This window comes from Dendrobates tinctorius, unplaced genomic scaffold (assembly GCF_039654945.1).
Source record: "Dendrobates tinctorius isolate UK_male_01 unplaced genomic scaffold, ASM3965494v1 ptg000160l, whole genome shotgun sequence".
NCBI lineage: Eukaryota > Metazoa > Chordata > Amphibia > Anura > Dendrobatidae > Dendrobates > Dendrobates tinctorius.
Genome location: NW_027361827.1, coordinates 26,324,364 through 26,345,809, shown reverse-complemented (window position 1 = coordinate 26,345,809; position 21,446 = coordinate 26,324,364). Strand labels below are relative to the sequence as shown.

Sequence of the window (21,446 nt, the reverse complement as noted above, 5' to 3'; positions counted from 1 at the left end):
ATATAGGGGCCCAAGAAGTAGGGGGGTCCAGTACAACCTCCACCGTAGGTGGAATGGTGCATTATGATGAGATATTGGACTGCAAATTACCCCATATATTGTTCATACATAGCAGCCCTGTTCTGACTCTGTCCGCTCTTGGAACAGTAAATACAGAAAATGTGCAAAACAAGAAAAAAATCAGTAATTCCTCCCATAATTTCCCACTTTTCTTTGTCCCAATTGTCTCATATACAGTTAAAACTGAGAAAGATATAAAGAAATGTTTTGGGTCTCAGAAGATCAGCTTTGTCCTCTTCATTGTGTTTGTGTGTTCCTGTAAGATGGGGGTTCCCAGCCTGCAGCTCAGGAGCCACATGCGCCTCGAAGACCATGCTGTGTGGCTCGTGGTGGTCTACCAGTTTGGTCCATTAGCACCAGGTCTGGCAAACTGCTATGTAGAGAAAGGTCTCCAGATGGTGACTTTTGAGAAAAGTCCTTCGTGGAATAGAAAAATATGAAGAAATAAATATATCTTTAAGCTGTAGTAAGAAACTGCCATTTACAGCGATGCTTGAAGCTGGATGTGATTGTGTGGGGGCAGTGTGATTTATGTGAGAATACAAAATGGGGGAAGAATAGGAGTCTTTGGGTGCAAGTACACTGTCTAGAACGGTTAGGGACAGACTGTTTTGGTGTGCTTTCTGTGGGAAAAACGTGGCTCTGAAAGCAAGAAAGGTTGGGGACTACTGCCGTGAGACAACTGGCTGCAGAAGAAGCCTCCCTGCTGTGCTCTCTATAGTACCAGGAATCAGTAAAGAGATGAGCTTAATGTCTAATTTGCTGCGATCAGGAACGCGGATGACAAATTCAAGAATGTAATTATGTCTTACCTTAATAAATGTTAATTTTATGGCCAGGGATAATTCACATTTGTCACCATCTTCCTGAATTGCTCAAAACACACATTGGTTTGTAGACCAGTAACCAAGCATGGATGGAGTACAGCAGTTTTACCTAGGGCTCATGCTTCTAATATATTAATAGTTTTACCATTAGATATCTTAATGTTCCTTTTTGCATACCTCAGATTTCATACAGAAGCACAACGTTTTTGGGCTTTTCTTGTGTTTTATTTTTTTGAATATTATGAACCTTGCTTATTGCACAGCTACAGAACATCTTTTCTGTCTGTAATATTCCTGCCAACCTGTACAGAGGCACAGATTCTCTTTATCCATTCTCCTGCCATGATTGGGCTTAGAAATGTATTACCCTGTTCTATTACAACCCAGCTCAGGCTACTCTATTATCTCTCGCTTTATCTATGTCCTTGTGTGGCACTGAATTACCACTTGATTGTAAATGTATTTTACAGGTGCCAATGTCCACGCCTGGCATGTTAGATTGCTGTTTCATAGTGGCAGCTAATTTGACATAAGCGTTACCATGTCAAGCTCATGAATTATTCACTGTGCAATTACAGGAAAAAGCCAGAGGTAGCGGAATCCATGCAGCTTCGGGCTGTGCGCCCAAACATCTGCCGAAATCTGGGATGTGTTATTACTCCAATGATTAGCTAAGTGCAACGACATGAGATTGTCTCTATCACGTGTAACGCAGTTGGAAATCCTCAATCAGAAATGACCTTCTTTGTTAATATAACTATTTATTCCTGATGGGCACGGTGCGCTACGCTTTCTGAAAGATCTACAATGGTGTCCCACTGGGCTTACTCTTCTGTGTGGAGACATAGAGGCTCCTACGGGCTGTTGCTTGTCTAGGTCTGCTCTGGAGCTGTATACTCTGTATACAAGAAGCACATGTCTGCTAATGTACAGAAGCACATTCTCCCTAAAGTGTAAAAAAAAAAAAAGTGCAAATTGTGATATAATTATGCTGCACAGTAAATATTCAGATGTAGTCTACTTGCCAGGCAGGGTACCAGTTTAATTACACCATGATGGTTAATGTTCTCTAATTAGAAACCCCATGTCTTTCCCAAGACTGAATTCATGTAATTGCCAAGTATGTTTCATACCCAGATATGGAGGTTTTTCCTTCATCACTTTGACTACCTCCTAAATGACCAACCCACTGACCTAAGGCAACATAAACATGGTCTGGATGCTGCTAGTGTATAATGTTGAAGAGCCGAGCGCCGTAGCATTCAGCCATCCATGAGTCTGTTAGCTACTTGCTCACATTAGGTCTAACCGGGAGCGTTCCTCCATGGTAGGGGGGTTGTTGTTGTTTCCATGGTAATTCAATCAACATCCTTTCTATAAGCGAAAATGAGTGCTAGTCCTCCATGCTTTCAGGCGGCTTTGTGTTCGAGAAATAAATTAGAACTTTCATTCTAACCAGAATACCATGGGGTGATGGCAGTCAGCTTTGCTTCTGTTACTGCCCCTTCTCCTGATGCTTCTGGTCTTCTCATTCATGTCACTGGTGGCTGGTTAAAGCTTGATGAAGCTATGTGAGCGTGTTTAATATTCAGTGCAATCTATGCCATTGAGGGACATTTACAATGCAGGACGTGTGATTAGTATTAATTGCCTCTATTGATTCTCGTCCTCGGCAAATGCTCTGTCTTATATAAAAGAAACACAATCTCTAGCATGGAACGTAGATTGAAGCATTCCATTATTAGGTCATACAATCGCCCTCATGACATTGGGAAAATGAACGCAATTTATTCCAGAAGCTGTAATGGTCTTTTGCTTTCTTCCACCAAGGCTGTACTGCATAGTCTTGGTCCTGCTGTATTATTCCACCAGTGCCTCGTTCCGTGTGACTGTGGAACATCTTGGCCTTGTCACCCCCTTCTCCTAACTCATCAATCGCCTGTTAGCAGCTAAACCTTTATAATGACAGCAAGAAGCAAAGTTTTTTGTGCTTTTCACTATAGCCTGGACTTTGTTGCTAGAGCTTTCATTAAGAACTTTTGCTTTATAGGTATCGGGTTAGTGTTTCAGTATCACTCCCTTTTTTATTTTCATAAAGAATAATTTTTCTCTACTCTCATCTCTCCGATTTGACACATTTTCGCAGCAGATTCCTCATGAAAATAAACTTGCTTATGAAACCAGCCTACATGCTACAGAAAACATTATTGTCCATACCACAAAGATGAAGCGTGTTGATTACCGTATATAATCGTGTATAAGCCGACCCCCCCCCCCAGTTTTGCCACAAAAAAACCGGATAACTTATTGACTCGCGTATAAACCTAGGGTGGAAAATGCAGCAGCTACTGGTAAACTTCAAAAATAAAAATAGATACCAGTAAAAGTAAAATTAATTGAGACATCAGTAGGTTAAATGTTTTTGAATATCCATATTGAATCAGGAGCCCTATATAGTGCTTCATACAGTTCATGATGGACCCATAAGATGCTCTATACAAAATGCACCCCATATAATGTTCCATAAAGGTTAATAATGGCCCCATAAGATGCTCCATAGAATATGCCCCATATGCTGCTCCATAAAGGTTATGGCCCCATAAGATGCTCCATAGAATTTTCCCCCATAAGATGCTCCATAGAATTTTCCCCCATAAGATGCTCCATAGAATTTTCCCCCATAAGATGCTCCATAGAATATGCCCCCATAAAATGCTCCATAGAATAGGCCCCCATAAGATGCTCCATAGAATAGACCCCCAAAAGATGCCCCATAGAATAGTCTCCCATAAGATGGCCATAGAATATGCCTCAATATGCTGCCCCCATAAGATGCTCCATAGAATAATCCCATATGCCGCTGCTGCTGTAAATAAAAAAAAAAATGACATACTCACCTCTCCGTCGCTGGGGGCCAGGTGCCGGTGTCGCTGCTAGCTCAGGACCCGGCACCTGAGATATTCACCTGTCCCCGGTCCATCGCTGCTCGCCGCTGTCTGCCACATCATCTGTCAGTGACGTTCAGGCAGCAGAGGGAGCTGTGCGCACTAACGACGTCACCGCGCCCTCTAACCTGAACATCACTGACAGAGGACGCAGCAGGCAGCGGCGAGCAGCGTGGGGACGGGGACAGATAAATATCGCATATACTCACCCCCCTGCGCGGTCTCTCCAGCCGTGGTCTCTGCAGCCCCGTCCTCCCACAGTCTCCGGCGCCTGCCTTCAGTGGTCTTATGATACCGGTCATTAAAGACATGAATATGCGCAGATTCATGTCTTTAATGAGCGGTACCACGTGTGACAAGCAGGGGAGCTGCAGAGACGCGCCGAGGGGGGTCAGTATGATCTGACACCCCCGCTCCCCCTTCCCCTGGTGACCCCCTGGTGTATATAACTTGCGTATAAGCTGAGGGGGACTTTCAGCCCAAAAAATGGGCTGAATATCTCGGCTTATACACGAGTATAAACGGTAATTATACAGATTCTGCATAGAATTACTGCGGACCAGCTCTAATGAATGGAAATTGAGCTAATCCTAGTATGGATTTTCTAAAGACCCATACAAGAGATCACAGTGCCCTCTAAGAATCTGTCACCAGATTTTTGCTACCCCATCTGGCAATGGGATGTAGATCCTGATTCCAGCGATGTCACTTACTAGGCAACTTGCTGCAGCTTTGATAAAAGCCCTGTTTTATCTTCTGCATATCTTTCAGGTCCCTGAATGCGGAGTTCTGTATACCCCCGCCCACATCACTGATTGGTAGCCTATGCACTATCCGAGCTGGGGATTAGGTTATAACACCACTCTTGAATATGGAGTACTACATGACAACAGTTTTACTAGGCCTCTAGTGATCACCTTCTGATAAAACTGATTTTTTTAATAAAAAACTACAGAAAGAGATCCTGATTACAGCGATCTATATTATGCTGCTTTCGGATTAGGTTGAAAAAAAAATCAGGCAGTGGATTCTCTTTGAGATTATTGCACCAATTCTGAGATCTGGTCCTGGGAAGCTGGATCTGCAGAAACCCATCTTGAATGGAGTCGAGGTGGACATGTTCAACCTCCACTCCATACATTTTCTGCTGCAATCTATGAAACTGCCGGAGAAAGTAGACTGAGCATAGGTACATGTGTGAATTCCACTCCATTCTCTATTTAAGACAAGGTTCTGGTACATGGGGACCAGGTCCTGTATTTCTTGTACCTAATATTCTCTCCACAAAAGCCTGCTGCCTACTTGGACAACTTATTGTCATACCCCTCGCTTGGCACCCATAAAATAATAACGCTTATACTCTCCTCCCGCTGGCACTGTTCCCGCGGTGTCAGCACTCCATCTCCCAGGATCCTCGTCTGGTGTTGTGACACGTGACACCATCGCCCAATCAACATTGGCGTCACTGTCCCCGCCTCCTGTCAAATTGAGCAGGAAGAGGAAGTCCGGGATCAGCTGCAGCCCTGACTTCATGCTTGATTTGTCCAAAGGCAGGGACCGTGACGTCAACAACGATTGGGCACCGGCGTCACAACAACCACACAAAATCCCCGGGGAGAGCAACTTCTGACACCACAGGAATGGCGCTTTATTATTTTATGGGGCCAAATACTGATCATGAAGTGGTTGTCCTAGTAGTGAACAACCCCTTCAAGGGTTTTGGAAGAGGAGGAGACAAAGATAGAAAATCGCAGTCGGGAAGGAGATAGTCAATTTTAAATTGTTTTTGTAATTTTTTTCTGTAAATTATATTTACATTTATATTTGACCCTTTGTAGTATATATACCCTAATTATAATTTTGCCCCCAAATATGTACGTTTTCTAGATGATGCTTATACATTTTTTTTCTTTGCTTTTAAATTCTACAACTAGTAAAGGGTTTCTCCTACTGATCAGTTAATATACCGTATGTAAATACAGATTATTGCCTTAAACCTCTTACAAATTAAATCTTTCCAAAAAACCATAACTTAATTGTGTCATATCCCACTAAGAAAAAAAATCGTGTCGGGATCCGGTGTCAGTCGGCGCAGGCACTGTTTAATGAGCAGTCACTCAAGCAGTATTTCCTTCACCATAATTATGTATGTGAAGATGTCACCTTCACCCACTGCAATCATGCCTAGCAGGATGGAAGAATTCCTCTAAAGAAATGAAAGGTACATTATCCAGGAGCTCTGTAATTATGGTGCCTGGGCATAGAGTCCCAAGAAATGGGACACATCTTGTCAGAGAAATGTCAGGTATATGCTCTATCAAGTATTTGTTCTTTATGTTCTTGGGGATTTCACCCTTTTCTCTAATGCTGCCCCTTCATTCCACCAGTTCAGTCATTCCTCACCTATGACCTGGGTCCTATATAAAAGATTATGGCTTTAAAGGGAACCTGTCACGTAAAAAAACAATATTGACCTGCAGATTAACACCCTATATCTGCAGGTTAACAGCGTGGTTTTAAATGACCAGTCCTTTTAAGGCTGGCCATGGTTTTTCATTTTATTTTTTTTTTTTTCCCGATCCTGGTGATATCATCAGTGTTTCATCGATATAGTATCTGTAGATCTAATAGATTAGGAAATGAAGCAACAATAAGGGCTTGTTCACATGTTGCATTTTTGCCGTCGGGGAAAACGCATCACTTTTACAGTACCAGCAAAATGAATGAGATTTCTGAAATCTCCTGCACATGCTACTTTTTTTTTTTCCTTGCAGATTTGAACCTTCAAAACATGGTGGGTTTTTTTTTTCTTGTTTTTCCTCCTCAAATCTGCAGCGTGTATATTTTTTCAGTATTTTTCACCCATTGGAAAACGCATAAAAAAAGCATGCAAAAAAGCTCATGTTTTACAAAGCATTTTTCTTTTCTGCTGCCAAAAAAAAAGTGTGTAGAAACCCTAAGGGCGCGTTCCCACGATGAGTTTTTAGTGAGTTTATGACGCGGTGTATGTTCACGGTGTCAGAAACACAATGCCTTACAGTTCCAGCTAAGTGTTTGGGATTTAAAGAAATCTTATGCCCGCTGTGCTTTATTTTTATTTTTTACTCTGCTTAAACTGACCTGCAGTATGCGGGTTTTCAAATCCACAACTTTTCAATTTCGCTTGTGGGGTACGCTGTGGTTTTTGGGTGGATTTTTCCCGTAGACTTGCTGTAGATGCAGAAAATCTGTAGGTAAAAAGCGCACATTCGTTTAGTATATCGGCTGTGTAAGCGCATAAAAAAACGCAGATTTATTTAAATTTATTTTAACATACAGCGTCAAAAACATAAAAATGCATGAAAAAAACACAAGTAACCAAATTTACATAGTGGGTGCAGAAAATCTGCAAAAGCTCAGTGAAAGCATGGCCTAAGATACTTTTATCCTATCTGATCCAGAGAGTTTTCAGGCAGCTACGTATTGCAGAAGAATAATGGGGGAGGGGATGAAGAACAACATGCGGCTTTGGCTTAGCTAAGCATCCATGAAAGTGGTAAAGTTGTGTGATCACCTCCCCTCTAATGTTGCTCATCTGTTAACCAAAACTGGATTATCCCTCTCCTGGCATGAGAGATGGAGGAAGCTAATGCCACCATCTGAGCTATGGACTGCCAGAGATGGTTACATGAACCTTGGATTTGGGAGATGTTGCAACTAATGACTTGCTCTTGAACTTTTTTTAATCCAAGAGTCCAAAGATTAAAGGTGAATTCTCTTGGTTAAAGAGACTCGTATTACCGCTTCTTCGCATTCAGGTTGATGGGACTGATCTGCAATACCAAGCCCAGCCACCATTGAAAGATTGGGAATGTGCTGTATGGTGCAGCGTAAACTATGAAGAGACCACAACTGATCTAAGGCTAAGTTCACAGTTGCGTTTGGGTAGAGTGCGTAGGGCTGCATACTTCCTCTCTTAAGCTCCGCCTACTTCTCCACTTCCCTTAAGGTCCGCCTACTTCCGCATGGATCCTGCTAACCTATCTTTAACATTGGGTATGCAGGGACATGCGTTTTATGTGGATGCATCTGTGTGCATCGTTTTGACGTGCCCGTTGCATTTCTGTGTGGTCGGCTGGCATGTCAAAACGACGCACGCTGACGCATTCGCATACAACGCATGTCCCTGCACACCCAATGCTAAAGATGGGTACGCAGGATGCATGTGGAAGTAGGCAGCGCTTAAGGGAGGAAGTACGCTGCCCTACGCACTCTAACCAAACGCAAGTGTGAACTTAGCCTAATATTGGTGTCCTTAAAGATATGTCATTAGTTTTAAAGGGACTGTCAGAACGACTGTTCAAAACAAATCCCGCCGCTCAGTGCCCAATAGCACGGCCAATCCTTTATTTACACCTTCTCACCTGCTTGGTTTCCATTCATCTCCTCCCTTCTCTGGCCCTATCAAGTCATACCTAACAATCAAAGGGGGGGTGGGATAGACTGAAAACAAGCAGGTGGGAAGGTGCATGTAAATGTTCGGCCTCGCCGTGAAGCACCGAGCGCCCGTACTTGTTTTGAACAGTCGTTCTGTGCTTGACAGTCCCTTTAATAAACTGGACAAGTCTCCTAACTTGTCTCCTTCTGCCTGATCCGGTGAAGGTAAAGCACATGTTCACTGCGTTCTACAGTATATAGTGTCTGATGTGTTCCGTCACGCAGGTATTATCTCGTCACAAGAAGCCGCAGGAGGGGAAGGAGCCTTTTTTACTTTACTTATTAGTCATGCTATATATAAGCACTGTTAATTGTAACTTATGCTATGGACAGCTCGGTGAACCGTTAAGATGCGATCATCAGTGCTATTAAATAAAATCGTATCACTTGTTGTTAATGGCTTCACCACAATTAAAGCTCCCTAAATGGCACAGTAATTATACATGTCAGAGTACAAGTGGTTTCATTAGTAGTTCAGGAGAGTAAAGACGTCAGGAGTAACCGAGATAAAATGGCTTTCATAGAAGATGATCCCAGGCAGAGGACCAGAATAGGGGCTTGCCATGTAACACAGAGGCACATACAGTGCGGAGTACACTACTACACTGCTATTTGTTGTCTTTTTATGCTATTTTTATTAAGTAATCTGCTGGCATGTGATCGTGTGTAATGACAGCAATGCACACATTTCCATAATAACTAGCTGTTGATTAAACAATCCCTGCTGGCAGCACAACACTTTCCACAAATCAGTTTTATCCCGCCAATTGGATGCAGTGACTAATAATTCTGTCGAGCCGTGACATATGCATCACCACACTTCTCATCAAGCCGTAAAGAGTGTTTTCCCCTACATTTGTGTATGGCTTTGTACTTGTATTTCATTCTGTGGTTGAGAAACATGTAAGAAATGTCAGCTCTTTAAGAGACAGAATTCCAAAATGAATATCTATATTTAAGATCTGCTAAATATTCAGCGGGAAGTGTTAGCATACTGCTTTTTAGCTTGGGCGCTCGCCTGAATTCTGAGAGTTTTTCATTCTACTAATATTAGACATCCTGAGGGTACAACTCCAGCCCCCCCTCAATAACGGCCAGTTATATGCTAGTCTGCAATCACCTTTTCTTGTTTATAATAACATCAATTTCCTTTCTGAAATATTCATATATCAATCTCGAAGCGCAGCAGCCATGTGCTGTATGATTGCCTGAGAGCGGCGGATTCATGGTTCCCCAAGGGTGAAAGGAAGAACGTGTGCCTACAACGTTTGTAGCCAAAAAAGATAAACTGCTCTCTCCAACACGGTGACCACGAGCCGCTGTAAGTGGCTATACGACATGTGAGCATGCACGCTATGCCAGTCAGTGCGCATGCACGGGGAGCGGATGCGCAGTGCACACGTGCAGGATTTGCGTTCCGTGACGTCGGGCCAGTCACACTAATCAATCACAATGCTGTGGGCATGCATAATTTTAACAGGACACTGATCCATGACTGAAATGATAAAAAGATCCACCCCTATAACTGAAGCAAAAGGTATGTGAGGCAATCCTCTAATGATAAGTGTTTTTAAACCTACTACTTGGAGCTTTTCTTTAAAAAACCATATTAGTGATACACATTGCATCACTAACCACACGCTGGGGTCAGTTTAATAGCTAAAAATGAGGTACCTGGTTCCCTTTAAGTCTACCTTTAGCCTGAATAGCTATGAAACTATGGTAGTACCTCTAATTGTGGTCTTCTGTAGCAAGCATGTACATTAACCACCTTAGCTAGGTGGTAATATTCACTTCTACATCTTATAATTAAGATGTTGGACGGATCAATGTTTTTGCTTGATATCCAAGACTAGAGTAATACTGATGTCACTATTAAAATAGTTTTTCTCCTTCGCCTCATTGGGGGACACAGATACTGTGGGTGTATGCTTCTGCCGCTAGGAGGCTGACACTGAAGTGAAAAAAAGAGGTTAGCTCCTCCGTCGTATACGCCCTTGCCCCTATTGCGGGTAGAACTCAGTTTTTTGTTTAGGCCTGTTTCACACTTCCGTTTTTGTGACGGAAACTGATGCAAACGGATCCGTTTTTTTAAAAACGGATCCGTTTTTTTGACGGATCCGCGGTAACCGTAATGGAAGTCTATGGGACAAAAAAACCGATCCTGCAAAAAAATGGCGGATCCGTTTTTTTACGGAAAACAACGGATTTTGACGGGTTTGAAAAAACGGAAGTGTGAAACAGGCCTTAGTGTCCATGGAGGAACACACGTCTGGTTTTGCTCCAGACTTTTTTTTTTTTTTCCCATGAAGATGAGACAGGGGCGACGGACCCTATTGAAAGGATTCGATCTCCCCAAACCATCAACGGGCGAGCACGTGTTGAGTATCGTCTCCACGTATCCTCTCCCGCACCGTGGGACATATTTGGGCCGTTTTCCCCAGACCTTTTTTTTTTTTTTAACCGTCTGTGAAGATGAGACAGGGGCAACGGATCCTATTGAAAGGGTCAGATTTCCCCAAACCACCAACGCGCGAGCGTCCCTCCATGTATCCTCTCCCGTGACGTGGGACACAATGCCCGACTTAGCCCTGACCACCCCTAGGTATTGAAACCATGGGCTGTACAGAGGCACAAGACTAGTCCGTGCAGCCCCCACTGCTCCACCAATGCTTAGACTGCGGTGCTGCAAGACGGCGGACGGTCCCTCTCCTCACCCCCTGAAGGGGTTAGCTGGAGCTAGGGTGCCTACACCGTCCTATTTTGTTAAGGCCCCCTCACATACCAGAGCTGGGAAGCTGAAGAGGATCGTCAGTGAGGAGAGGGCCTGGGAGGGCTCCTGCAGCGAAGATCCGGGGCTGGAGCCCTTAGCTGTCAGATGAATTGAGGCCACGACTTTAGCGGAAGCTAGGCCGCAACCGGAAGTTCCTCCTCCGGGCCGCGCGTCACTTCCGGCGGCCCGCCCCCCAAGCCTGGGCGGCGGGGGATAAATTTAGTCCCCGGCTTCGGAGCGCGGCTAGGCCGCAGACCCGGAAATACTGCCCCTGGACTGGTCTATATGCTGGCGGTCGGCCGCACGGCTGGTTGCGCGTGATTTTTGTGGCGTCCAGGAACGGGGGGCACAGGACTAGCGTAAGTGCTGCCCGGGAGACCACAGGGAAAACGAGATGCTACCTCCTTCCCCCTATCCCCAGTAGCGGACAGATACAGCATGTCCAAAGAAGCAGCATGCATCTCTTGTCGGGCTGCGTTTCCGCGGGCGCAGAGCAAGCGATTATGCAAAGCCGGTGACTCCAAACGCGCCCAGGAGCCCTCCCCTCCGACCGAACCCACAATACTGGTGTGGGCAGACCACAGAGGACAAGGCTCGGGATTCCCGCTGTACTGTGACCCCGCAACCCGACGCCTAACAGAACCTCAGTGTCCGTCCTCCCCTGCGAACTCGACCAGAGTGCCAAGCCCCCCAAAGTGGGTCCTATCACTGTCACAGTTCATGCAATTGAGTCCCTTCAGGCCTCAGATGGGGGCAGGGACAGTGGCTCGCCGGCCTTAGAGGGGACCTCCACCTCACAAGAGCCCCTCGCCTGCAGGGGCCGCTCTCACTCCAGGCAGACCTGAGGGAAACGAATCCACACGGTGTCGCCCAGTCCATCCGGTGCCTTGGCATCCGTAAGTTCTGCTTCACGCTCCCCGTCACCAGTGGTTGAAAGTGAGCAGACCTCAGAATGCGTCTCAGACGAGCCCCTTGACCTGGATACTCCAGCGTCACGCAGCGGCTACGGGGCATGAAGTGGCATTTAAGCAAGTGAAGCGCCCGCACAGAATTTTTTTCTCTCATACGGAGTTTGAGGACATAGTGCAGCGGCACAGACAACGTCCAGACAGGCGTTTCTCTGGTCAAAAGGCACTCGAAACAAGGCATCCGTTTGCTCCGGACCTCCGTAAAAAATGGATGGAATCCCCGTTGGGGATCCTTCGGTTTCGCGCCTAGCCACCAAGACCCTGCTATCCGTCCCTAGTGTTTCCTCAAGTAAGGATCCCACGGATCGCCTTATAGAGAGCTTAGCTCGCTCAGTATATGAGGCGTCAGGGTCAGTGCTCGCTCCCTCATTCGCAGTAACTTGGGTAGCCAAGGCTATGATATCATGGTCAGAAACATTAAACAAGGTCGCACAGGAGCAGGATCTACCTGCAGAGATTTCGGAGGTCGCAGGTCAGATAGCGATGGCCGGAGACTATGTAATCAATGCGTTTTTGGATGCGGACAATTGCTCGGCACTTGCTGCCGCTAATGCAATTTCTATCAGAAGAGCCCTATGGTTAAGGACATGGCGAGCCAATTCTACTTCTAAGATGTCCTTGACTTCCCTGCCTCATCAGTGTGGCCACCTATTTGGGGAGAAGTTGGATCAACTTCTCTCCGACTCCACAGGAGGAAAGAGCGGGTTTTTCCCTCAACAAAAGGTCAAAACGCTTTTTCGTCACCCGTTTTCAGGCACATTTTCGGGCCTTTCGCAACCCCGGCATGACTACAGCGGCCAATGCCGCCTCCTCAAGCCGCCTCAACCAGGATAGGGAGCGGCAGGTCTCATATAGAGCCAACCCATTGGGGAGAATGCATACTCAGCAGCGCAGATCGAGGGGATCTAGATCCCAAAGATCGTCGGCCAAATGACTCGAGGCCTTTACCAGACGACACCGACAAGGTGGGCGGCTGCCTACTCTGGTTTCACTACGTCTTGGTCAATGTCGATGCATGGGGAAAGGAATTGGTGGCCTCGGGTTACAGAATAGAATTTGTGGATACCCAGGAAAGGGCTCTATTGGGAGCCATCAAATTGTTCCAGTGCCGGAACACGAAAGAGCTCAGGGGTTCTATTCCAACCTTTTTGCGGTTCCCGAAAAGGACGGGTCTGTCAGGCCTGTTTTGGACCTGAAGCTTCTGAACAAATTCATCAGGATCAGACATTTCCAGATGGAGTCTCTCCGTTCAGTCATATCGGCCATGGAGCAGTGAGAATACTTGGCCTCAATAGACATCCAGGACGCATATCTGCATATTCCCATTTTTCCTCCTCATCAGAGGTTTCTATGCTTCACCAATCGGCGATCAACATTTTCAGTTCGTAGCGCTACCCTTCGGGCTAGCCACGGCTCCCAGAGTGTTCACAAAGGTTATGGCAGTTGTCATGGCCACACTGCATTCTCGAGGCATAGTCATCTTGCCTTATCTGGACAAACTCTTGGTCAAGGGCCCGTCAATACGGGCATGCGAGGAAAAGGTCAACATCACGCTAGATACTCTTGCCCGCTTAGGATGGTTGTCAATGCAAAGAAGTCATCCCTTGTGCCAGCTCAGAGGATCTCCTTCCTAGGAAGGATCTTCGACACTTCCCGAGGGTTGGTAATTCTCCCTCAGGAAAAGGCGCTAGCTCTCCAGCAGGGAGTCCGGACACTTCGCCAACCAGTCCCTCATACCATCTGTTTCGGGATGAGGATTCTAGAAAAACTGGTGGCAGCAATGGAAGCGATACCTGTCGACAGTTCCACCTTCGCCCCCTGCAGCACGCCCTCTTGTCAGCCTGGGACAAGAATCCTTTCACGCTCGATCGACGGTGCCGACTGTCCTCTCAAGTCAGGAAGTCGCTTGGATGGTGTATAACCAGTTCCTCTCTGACCCAGGGGAAACCTTTCCCCCCAGATCATTGGCTGGTAATGACAACCGACGCCAGTCTCCTCAGTGGGGGAGCGGTGTTTCGCCACCACACAGCCCAGGAACGGTGGTCGCCACAGGAGACGCCCTCCCGATCAACTTATTGGAAATACGAGCAATTTGGCTGGCTCTCTGAAGAAGTTTCTTCACTTTCTAGCAGGCCGCCCCATCTGTATTCAATCGGACAACGCCACGGCGGTGGCTTACATAAATCATCAAGGGGGCATCCGCAGCAGAGCAACCATGCGCGAGGTGGAGCTCGTTCTTCAGTGGGCCGAAGCAAACCACTCGGTGATTTCGGCTGTCCACATTCCGGGGCGTGGAAAATTGGGCGGCAGACTTTCTCAGCCGGCAGGGTCTTGCATCCGGAGAGTGGGCTCTACATCCCAAAGTTTTTCAGCAGATTTGTCAACTGTGAGAAGCTCCGGATGTGGACCTGGTGGCTTCCAGAGTGCATGCCAAGGTGCCCACATATGTCGCTCAGGCCAGGGACCCGCAGGCATTCGCGGTGGACGCGTGGGTTCTGCCATGGAACCAGTTTAGCCTCCCATATCTATTTCCCCCACTGCCACTACTTCCGAGAGTCATCAAAAAGATCAAGACGGAAGGGGTGCCGGCGATCCTGCTGGCCCCGTCGAGCGTGGGATGCAGATCTAATGCAGCTGCTCGTCGACGTTCCTTGGCGCCTGCCAGAGCGCCCAGATCTACTGTCTCAAGGGCCGATTTGCCACCCGAACTCAGGGACCCTGTGTTTGACGGCATGGCCATTGAATCTTGGATTCTAACCTAGGCAGGGTTCGGGAGCGAGGTTATCACTACAATGATTAGCGCCCAGAAGCCTGCTTCAGCACTAATTTACCACCACACCTGTAAGGTGTAATTTGCTTGGTGTAGACGCCACGGTGGTTCCCCGCTGGGATTCTCGATCCCCAACATCTTGGCTTTTCTCCAGTCGGGCTTAGAGATCCCGGATAGCTCTGTCGATAGAGCATTAGACTCGGGCTTTTCCCCCGGTTCCCTCAGGAGACAAATATCGGCCTTATCCGTCATGTTCCAGCACAGAATTGCTACCAATTTGCAGGTGAAGACTTTTCATTCAGGGAGTCTCCCACTTGGTACCTCCCTATAAGACACCTATGGATGCCTGGGACCTTAACATGGTCCTAAGGGTTCTGCAGGAAGCTCCATTTGAACCGCTTCAGGATATCTCTTTGAGGTACATTTCTTGGAAAATGGTGTTCCTAGTGGCCATCACTTCCATCAGGCGGGCTTCAGAGCTGGCGGCCCTATCCTGCCAAGCTCCGTTCCTCACTTTCCATAAGGATAAGGTGGTCCTCAGACCAGCCCCTCCTTTTCTGCCGAAAGTCTTGTCTTTTCATATTAATGAAGATATTGTTTTGCCTTCATTTTGTCCAGCACCGGTGCGCCATGTGGAAAAGGCTCTTCACACGTTAGAACTGGTAAGAGCCCTCCGGAGGTACGTGTCGCGCACTGCACCCTTTCGTCAGACGGACACGCTGTTCGTGCTCCCCGAAGGGCGCAGGAAGGGACTCGCTTTCCTGTTATCACTCCCCAGGCCGACATGTATAGCATGTGCCAATAAATCTAACACTATTTCCATCAGCTCCAGGAGTGCGGTCCTCTTTTCTTCTTGGAGATATATAACACTAAGTAATAAACTATGTAAGTGGCAAAAAATAGTTTTCAACAAAAACATACTAAATAACATTTGTGCAGTCTATGAATTTGTTCTAAGAAATAGAATTGCCTGCATCAGATCCTCCTTCATAGATGACCTAAAATCTGACCTAATAATTTTAAGTCCAGAGAACAACCTCTCTACACTAACTTGGGTTGGAGGCAAAGCCGTAACCACATGGGCAACATCTCTAACAATTTCCAAGTATAAAGGAATTGCTTCATGCACAGTCAGTTTTGATGAACGGTTGATTTTTTCTTTTTCTTTTGAGAGCAAGTGAAACATTTGGCTGAAATATGGTCAATCTGCTTGCTACAGGAGACGGAGTGAAATCTTTTTCCTTGCAGCAACGCTTTGCCTGCTCCATATCATCCAAATACTTGTCAAAGTCAAACACCTCATCTGATGAGGATGAAGATATGGCAGCAGTAGCACTGTCAGGACCCAAGTCCTCTTGCGCCTGGCAGCCCTCCTGTAGGCCACTCATCCTAACTGCTACCTCAGTCAGAGCTTCTTTTCCTTTAGTAAACTGTTGATCATCAAGCAATATACGATGACTTGGGTCCACATAAACAGCTGCCAGAAAATGTTTATTTTCCAATAGCTGTGTCTCTCTCCGTTTCATTGAAGCAGAAATGCCATCTGCGATTAAATCTCCTCCTTGGGACAGGCAAAATAGCTAGTTCTTCCACTCCCTTATGAAAATGCCAGGAGCTAAATTCTCAGCTTGTAATTTTTTAGTCACGGAAAATAGGTGATTAAGCAATTCCTTCAATTCAGCCACCTGTGTCCATTGACCTTCATTTAGGGTTACCTGAGGGTTTGCTATATCTATAAGAAACGGTTTTAGCCAGGATCAAAACTACGGGGGGGGGGCAGAACCTAATACTGTTCCGCAGAATCTCATACTGCACACCTCAGCTGCTGCAGAACCTTATACTGCACACCCCTACACTTGAAATTAAAGCCTGCACCTTAAGATGTGGTGAATGCAGTCTGTTTATTCCAACTATCAATTGATGTTGATGTGTTACTGAAGACGAGCAATGCCTGTCCTGGGCATCCTTTTGGGCAGCTATGAGGTGTACCGACTGGTGCTAAAAAAAAAAAAAGGAGTGTTAGTCTGTGTGCTACCCGGCTTTCATTCTTTTTGGTACAGATAAGATATGGATAGACAGATATGGATAAATGGATAGAGCAGATTTCTAATCTGCTTTTTCTATTGAAAACATTACCTATGAGCTCAAAAACCTTTCAGGTGATGTGGTTTTTTAAAAAGCTGATCTGCTTTTGCAACTGAAAAACGTATCCTCAAAAAACGCAGCAAAAACGCTGTGTGTGAATGTAGCCTTAGATCAGGAATAGAACCGACATTTCAGAACTTTCCCAAATTCCTATGAAAAAATATTCAGCACATTCTGCATTGAACTACTGTACCCAATTTATTATATATTTTCGGAGTCGGACCATTTTATACCGAATCCGACTCCACCAAAATGAGCTACGACTCCGACTCCACAGCCCTGATAAATTGTCATGTTTTTCTCTGCCAGTGCTGTTGGGTTTTGTGGCGTTTTGTAACTGGAATTAACACTCAAGCACAACCGCCACATAAGATAACTGGTTACCGATAAACGTAGCACGGGCATGGGTTACACGGAGAGCCAGGCATTTATAAAGGACTTTAAATATTACTACCATGCATCTCTAATTCTGATGAAAACCATTTATGTACAAGTTGTGGGGTTTTATTTATTTTTATATATTTTTTTATATTCTTAATAAAAATGTTTAATAGTTACAGATCCTAGAAGTGCGATAGGGGTCGGGGCTCGCAAGTGAAAGGAATAACCCTTTTTAAAATTGTGCAGCTACATTTAAGTTTTCAGTCTGCTGTTCCTCGCCAGTCATTCCAGATGGCTGAAAGTCTACAGTAACTGTGTGCCTCCACGATCACTCATCTGTCTCGCATATCTCCTATGTGCATGCATTTTCTTGTTTGTAAGCTACAGACTTTATTATGAAGCCATATTGTATTGCTTATTGGTCTGGAGCCACGTGCTCATGCTGTGACCTGGTACTTTGGATAATCTCCATGCACATAACAAACTTAATGGCTAATCAACCCCATTAGTATTTACGACGTTTTAAGGATGAAGGAAAAAATTAATGTAAATTGGGTGAAAAAATAGAGCACATAACACTAGTATACAGTGATTTTGGTGCCAACTGTTTCTGAACGGTTTTTATATTAAGTTTACGGTGCTGATTAAGAATACGACTTCAGTTTTGCCGGATTGGCTCTAGTTTGAGATATTTAATAGTTAATTACAGTAGAATTCTGGCTTCTATAGCATTGTAATCCTACAAATTGAAGCACAAAATAATTATATGGGATATTTCCTTACTTAACACATTTGTTAGTCAAAAGACCAAAAGCAATATTTGTTCTAACACACAAATCGCATTGGGGGAATGCATTATTTTCATGGGATGCATGATCTCAAAAACTAGAACCAATTTGGCAAAAGTAATGGGTTTTTGAATTCCGCACCCGCACAATACCCTAAATCTATTCAAAAAAACCTTGGCACCTGCAAAGTAATTTTTTTTTTTGTAGACCTGTGTAACCTACACATTACATTTGACATTCTGTCTTGATACCTACTTCTACAGTTTTGAAAAGCATATGAACTAAGGGATGTAGCTAAGAAAAGTAAAAATGTGGCAGCTGAGATGCAAATCGAGGCAAGTTGCTTCCAGGTTATCATGTACCATTTTTGCTTCCTTTTAAAGGGTATATCTGGGACTTTACAAAAAAAATGTACCTAAGCACTAACAGGCAAGCAATTGCAACCTACCTGTCTGGTGCTGTTCTGCCCCGGACTGCTCCACCGGGTATTCAGGTGCATCTGCTGATGCGACTGGATGGGACTTCAGAGGTCATTTTGCCGGCTCTCCCAGTTAGGCAGCGGGGATCTGGCTGTGAATCAGAATGATGTCTGAAGTTCTACCCCATCTACAGAGCAGAAAGGAAGCCTCCGTTCTGTAGACATGTCAGTAGAGGCTTCTGAATCCCTGGCAGGTGCGTCTGTGACCGCTCTCTGCCAGGTAAGAACTGCACCGTGCACAATAGATAGGCCGGTAAGTAGCACCTACCTACCTGGTAGTGCTCGGATACATTTTTTGGTTTTTTTGTAAACTCCCAGATATCCACTTTAAATTAGCATCTTATGAGATTATTGCTAAAAAGTGTGTATGTGTGTGTATATATATATATATATATATATATATATATATATATATATATATATATATATCAAATAGACATACTACAAACACAATTAAAAGAAAAAATAAATATATAATTAGTGTGTATGTCACGCACACATGCATACGCACTTGATAAAGGACTTTTCAACAAAAGTTTGACTGGTGAGACTCAAACTGTGACTGGGCACCCCCGATAGCCCCTTTTTAAGTTTAGAATACAGTGTTTGGTACTGTTGTGGTTTTGTGTTTGGAATAATTCTTTCTTCTTTATTTACAGGAGCAGCCAAGGATTTATGCACATGAAACTGTCAAAAGCCAAAGAAAAATATGTATTGGGTCAGAACAGTCCTCCTTTTGACAGCGTCCCGGAAGTCATCCATTTCTACACCACTAGAAAACTTCCGATAAAAGGAGCTGAACATTTATCACTCCTGTACCCTGTAGCAGTGCGGACCCTTTAAAGTGCAAACGGACTAACCACCCCCTTCCTGTGGACAGGGGACTGTGAAGAAGTATTGCTTGACATCTGCACTACAGATCAGCAGGGTACTACAAGGGACAGTTCAAGCACTGACATTGTGAAGTCAACTCCGGGCACTCACAATATGTACGATGTTGCACTACGGCTTCCATAAAGGACACTGATTCTGTTTTGAGAAGGGCCACGGGGAAACTGCAAGATGTTTTTATGTTTTCAAGGGTGAAAAAAGCTTGGTTGGATGCAAAATGTTTCATCCAATGGTTATCTGAGAGTAGACAAAAGGAAAAAACGCATACTGCAATACATCTAGTATGTAGGTTCAAAGATCCAGAGAGTCTACAAAGCATAATACTAGTTAGTTCTTCTAGGCTTTGGTGCCTGTAACACAAATAATTGGGAGAAATGTCCTTAACTTGTTTGCCTTGTACTCTTCATACCTCATGGCCATGGTGCTATGGGTTACTTAAGCATAATATGTCAGAAATGGTCAACTATTGAAATAAAACCAACCATATCAGCCAATTTTCTGCAGAATTACCAATTTCTGAGAATTCAAGGCGCATAGGCGCAGAAAGCATCACTCTGAAAAGATGTGGAAGTGGCACAAAGAGCTTGGAGGCCTCACATCAGACTCCTTTACAATGAAGGCCTCTTCTTTAAGTTGGCAGTGAAGGTTTTCATATGAAGCTGATGCCCTGTAGAGTTTCTCACTCTATTGCTGTGGGACGCAATAAAGGTTTTGGTGCCATCACAATCTTCAGAAACACAACATAAGATTTTCTGTGATAGCGAGAGTGCATGGAAGGCCCTGGCCTGCTCTGACTATATATCTAGTAACACTTGTCTGTTGGAGCAATAATCTGTGTCTCACTTGCTACATTCGTTATTACGGTCCATCGTTGAGCTAAATTTTGGGTAATTATTTATGAATAGGGTATGTAAATACAGAAAATAGCGTTTTAATATATAATTATATTTTTGACCCCCTTTTTTGGTACAAAGAGTTGTTTTGTGCACCTTTTTACAGTCAGAGGCCTTAAAAGGCAGCGTCGACCATGTTTAGTGTTTGTACAGTGTGACTGTCCTTTAGCGAGGGAGTGTTACTCGAATGTTCTAGGTTTAAAGACAAAATCAGGGTATTGTTATTTTTGACTGTTAGCTTGTGAAGCCTGTTTTCCTCCTTTCTGAATAGTTACAGTATTAGGGTTTCAACCTTCACTTTAATAAAATTGACCTTCAGCATGTGGAAATTTTTTTTGTCTGCTCAACTGTTGTCATCAGTTTGTTGAATATTATTGTGCAATACAGTCTATGCTTTCTAAGCTATTTTTTGTGTCTCTGACTTTTACTGGTGATTGTGAAGAATGATAAAGCTACTGAGATCATCACTGAGAGATGGCTCTTAATTGATATCTGAAGCGCAATGGTTTATTCATGTTTTAATGCAAAAGCTATTCACTTACGCTTCTGGATTTGCACATCATTACCTCCGAATTCTCATGCAAATTGGGTTCCGATTTGCAAGGAACTTCGTCTAAGAGGTCAGGTCTGAAAAAATCTACAAGTGTCCTGATGTGAATGAGAGAAAATGAGAAATCCCTGTGCGAGAAAGCAGCCCTGTCTGACATCTGACATTTAATTACTAGCCTCTCCAGCAAGACACCCAAATTATACCACTTCAGTGATTTCAATAGACATAACTGACAGGGACCATACAGCGTTGCTGACTTAGGACATCAAGAAAAGTAATCTCAAGCCCTGAACAAAAGCTACATTTATTTATAAAGCCTATGTAGCTCGGAACTATGACACTCCAAATCCTAATTTATGGATGGCCTTTTTTTTTTTCTTTTTTTTTTGCAGGTGTCTTAACGGAATGCATTATTTTAGTGTGATTTTTACTTTGAGTTTCTAAAGATTAAAAACAATTTAGTAACACACTTTGGTATTTCACCACCAGTGCCTTAGGGCT

General features: G+C 44.6%; 1 protein-coding gene across 2 annotated transcripts in view; it reads left to right on the top strand.

Annotated features, from left to right (window-relative positions):
* The window catches only part of SHB (SH2 domain containing adaptor protein B), a 189,872-nt gene extending 169,072 nt beyond the window's left edge, over positions 1-20,800 (top strand). For both annotated transcript variants that reach the window (XM_073549745.1, XM_073549744.1), the window contains one exon: positions 19,271-20,800. In XM_073549745.1, the coding sequence (XP_073405846.1) occupies positions 19,271-19,454 (184 nt within the window). In that variant the 3' untranslated portion in view covers positions 19,455-20,800. The remainder of the gene's footprint in view (positions 1-19,270) is intronic.
* The last annotated feature ends 646 nt before the right edge of the window (positions 20,801-21,446 follow it).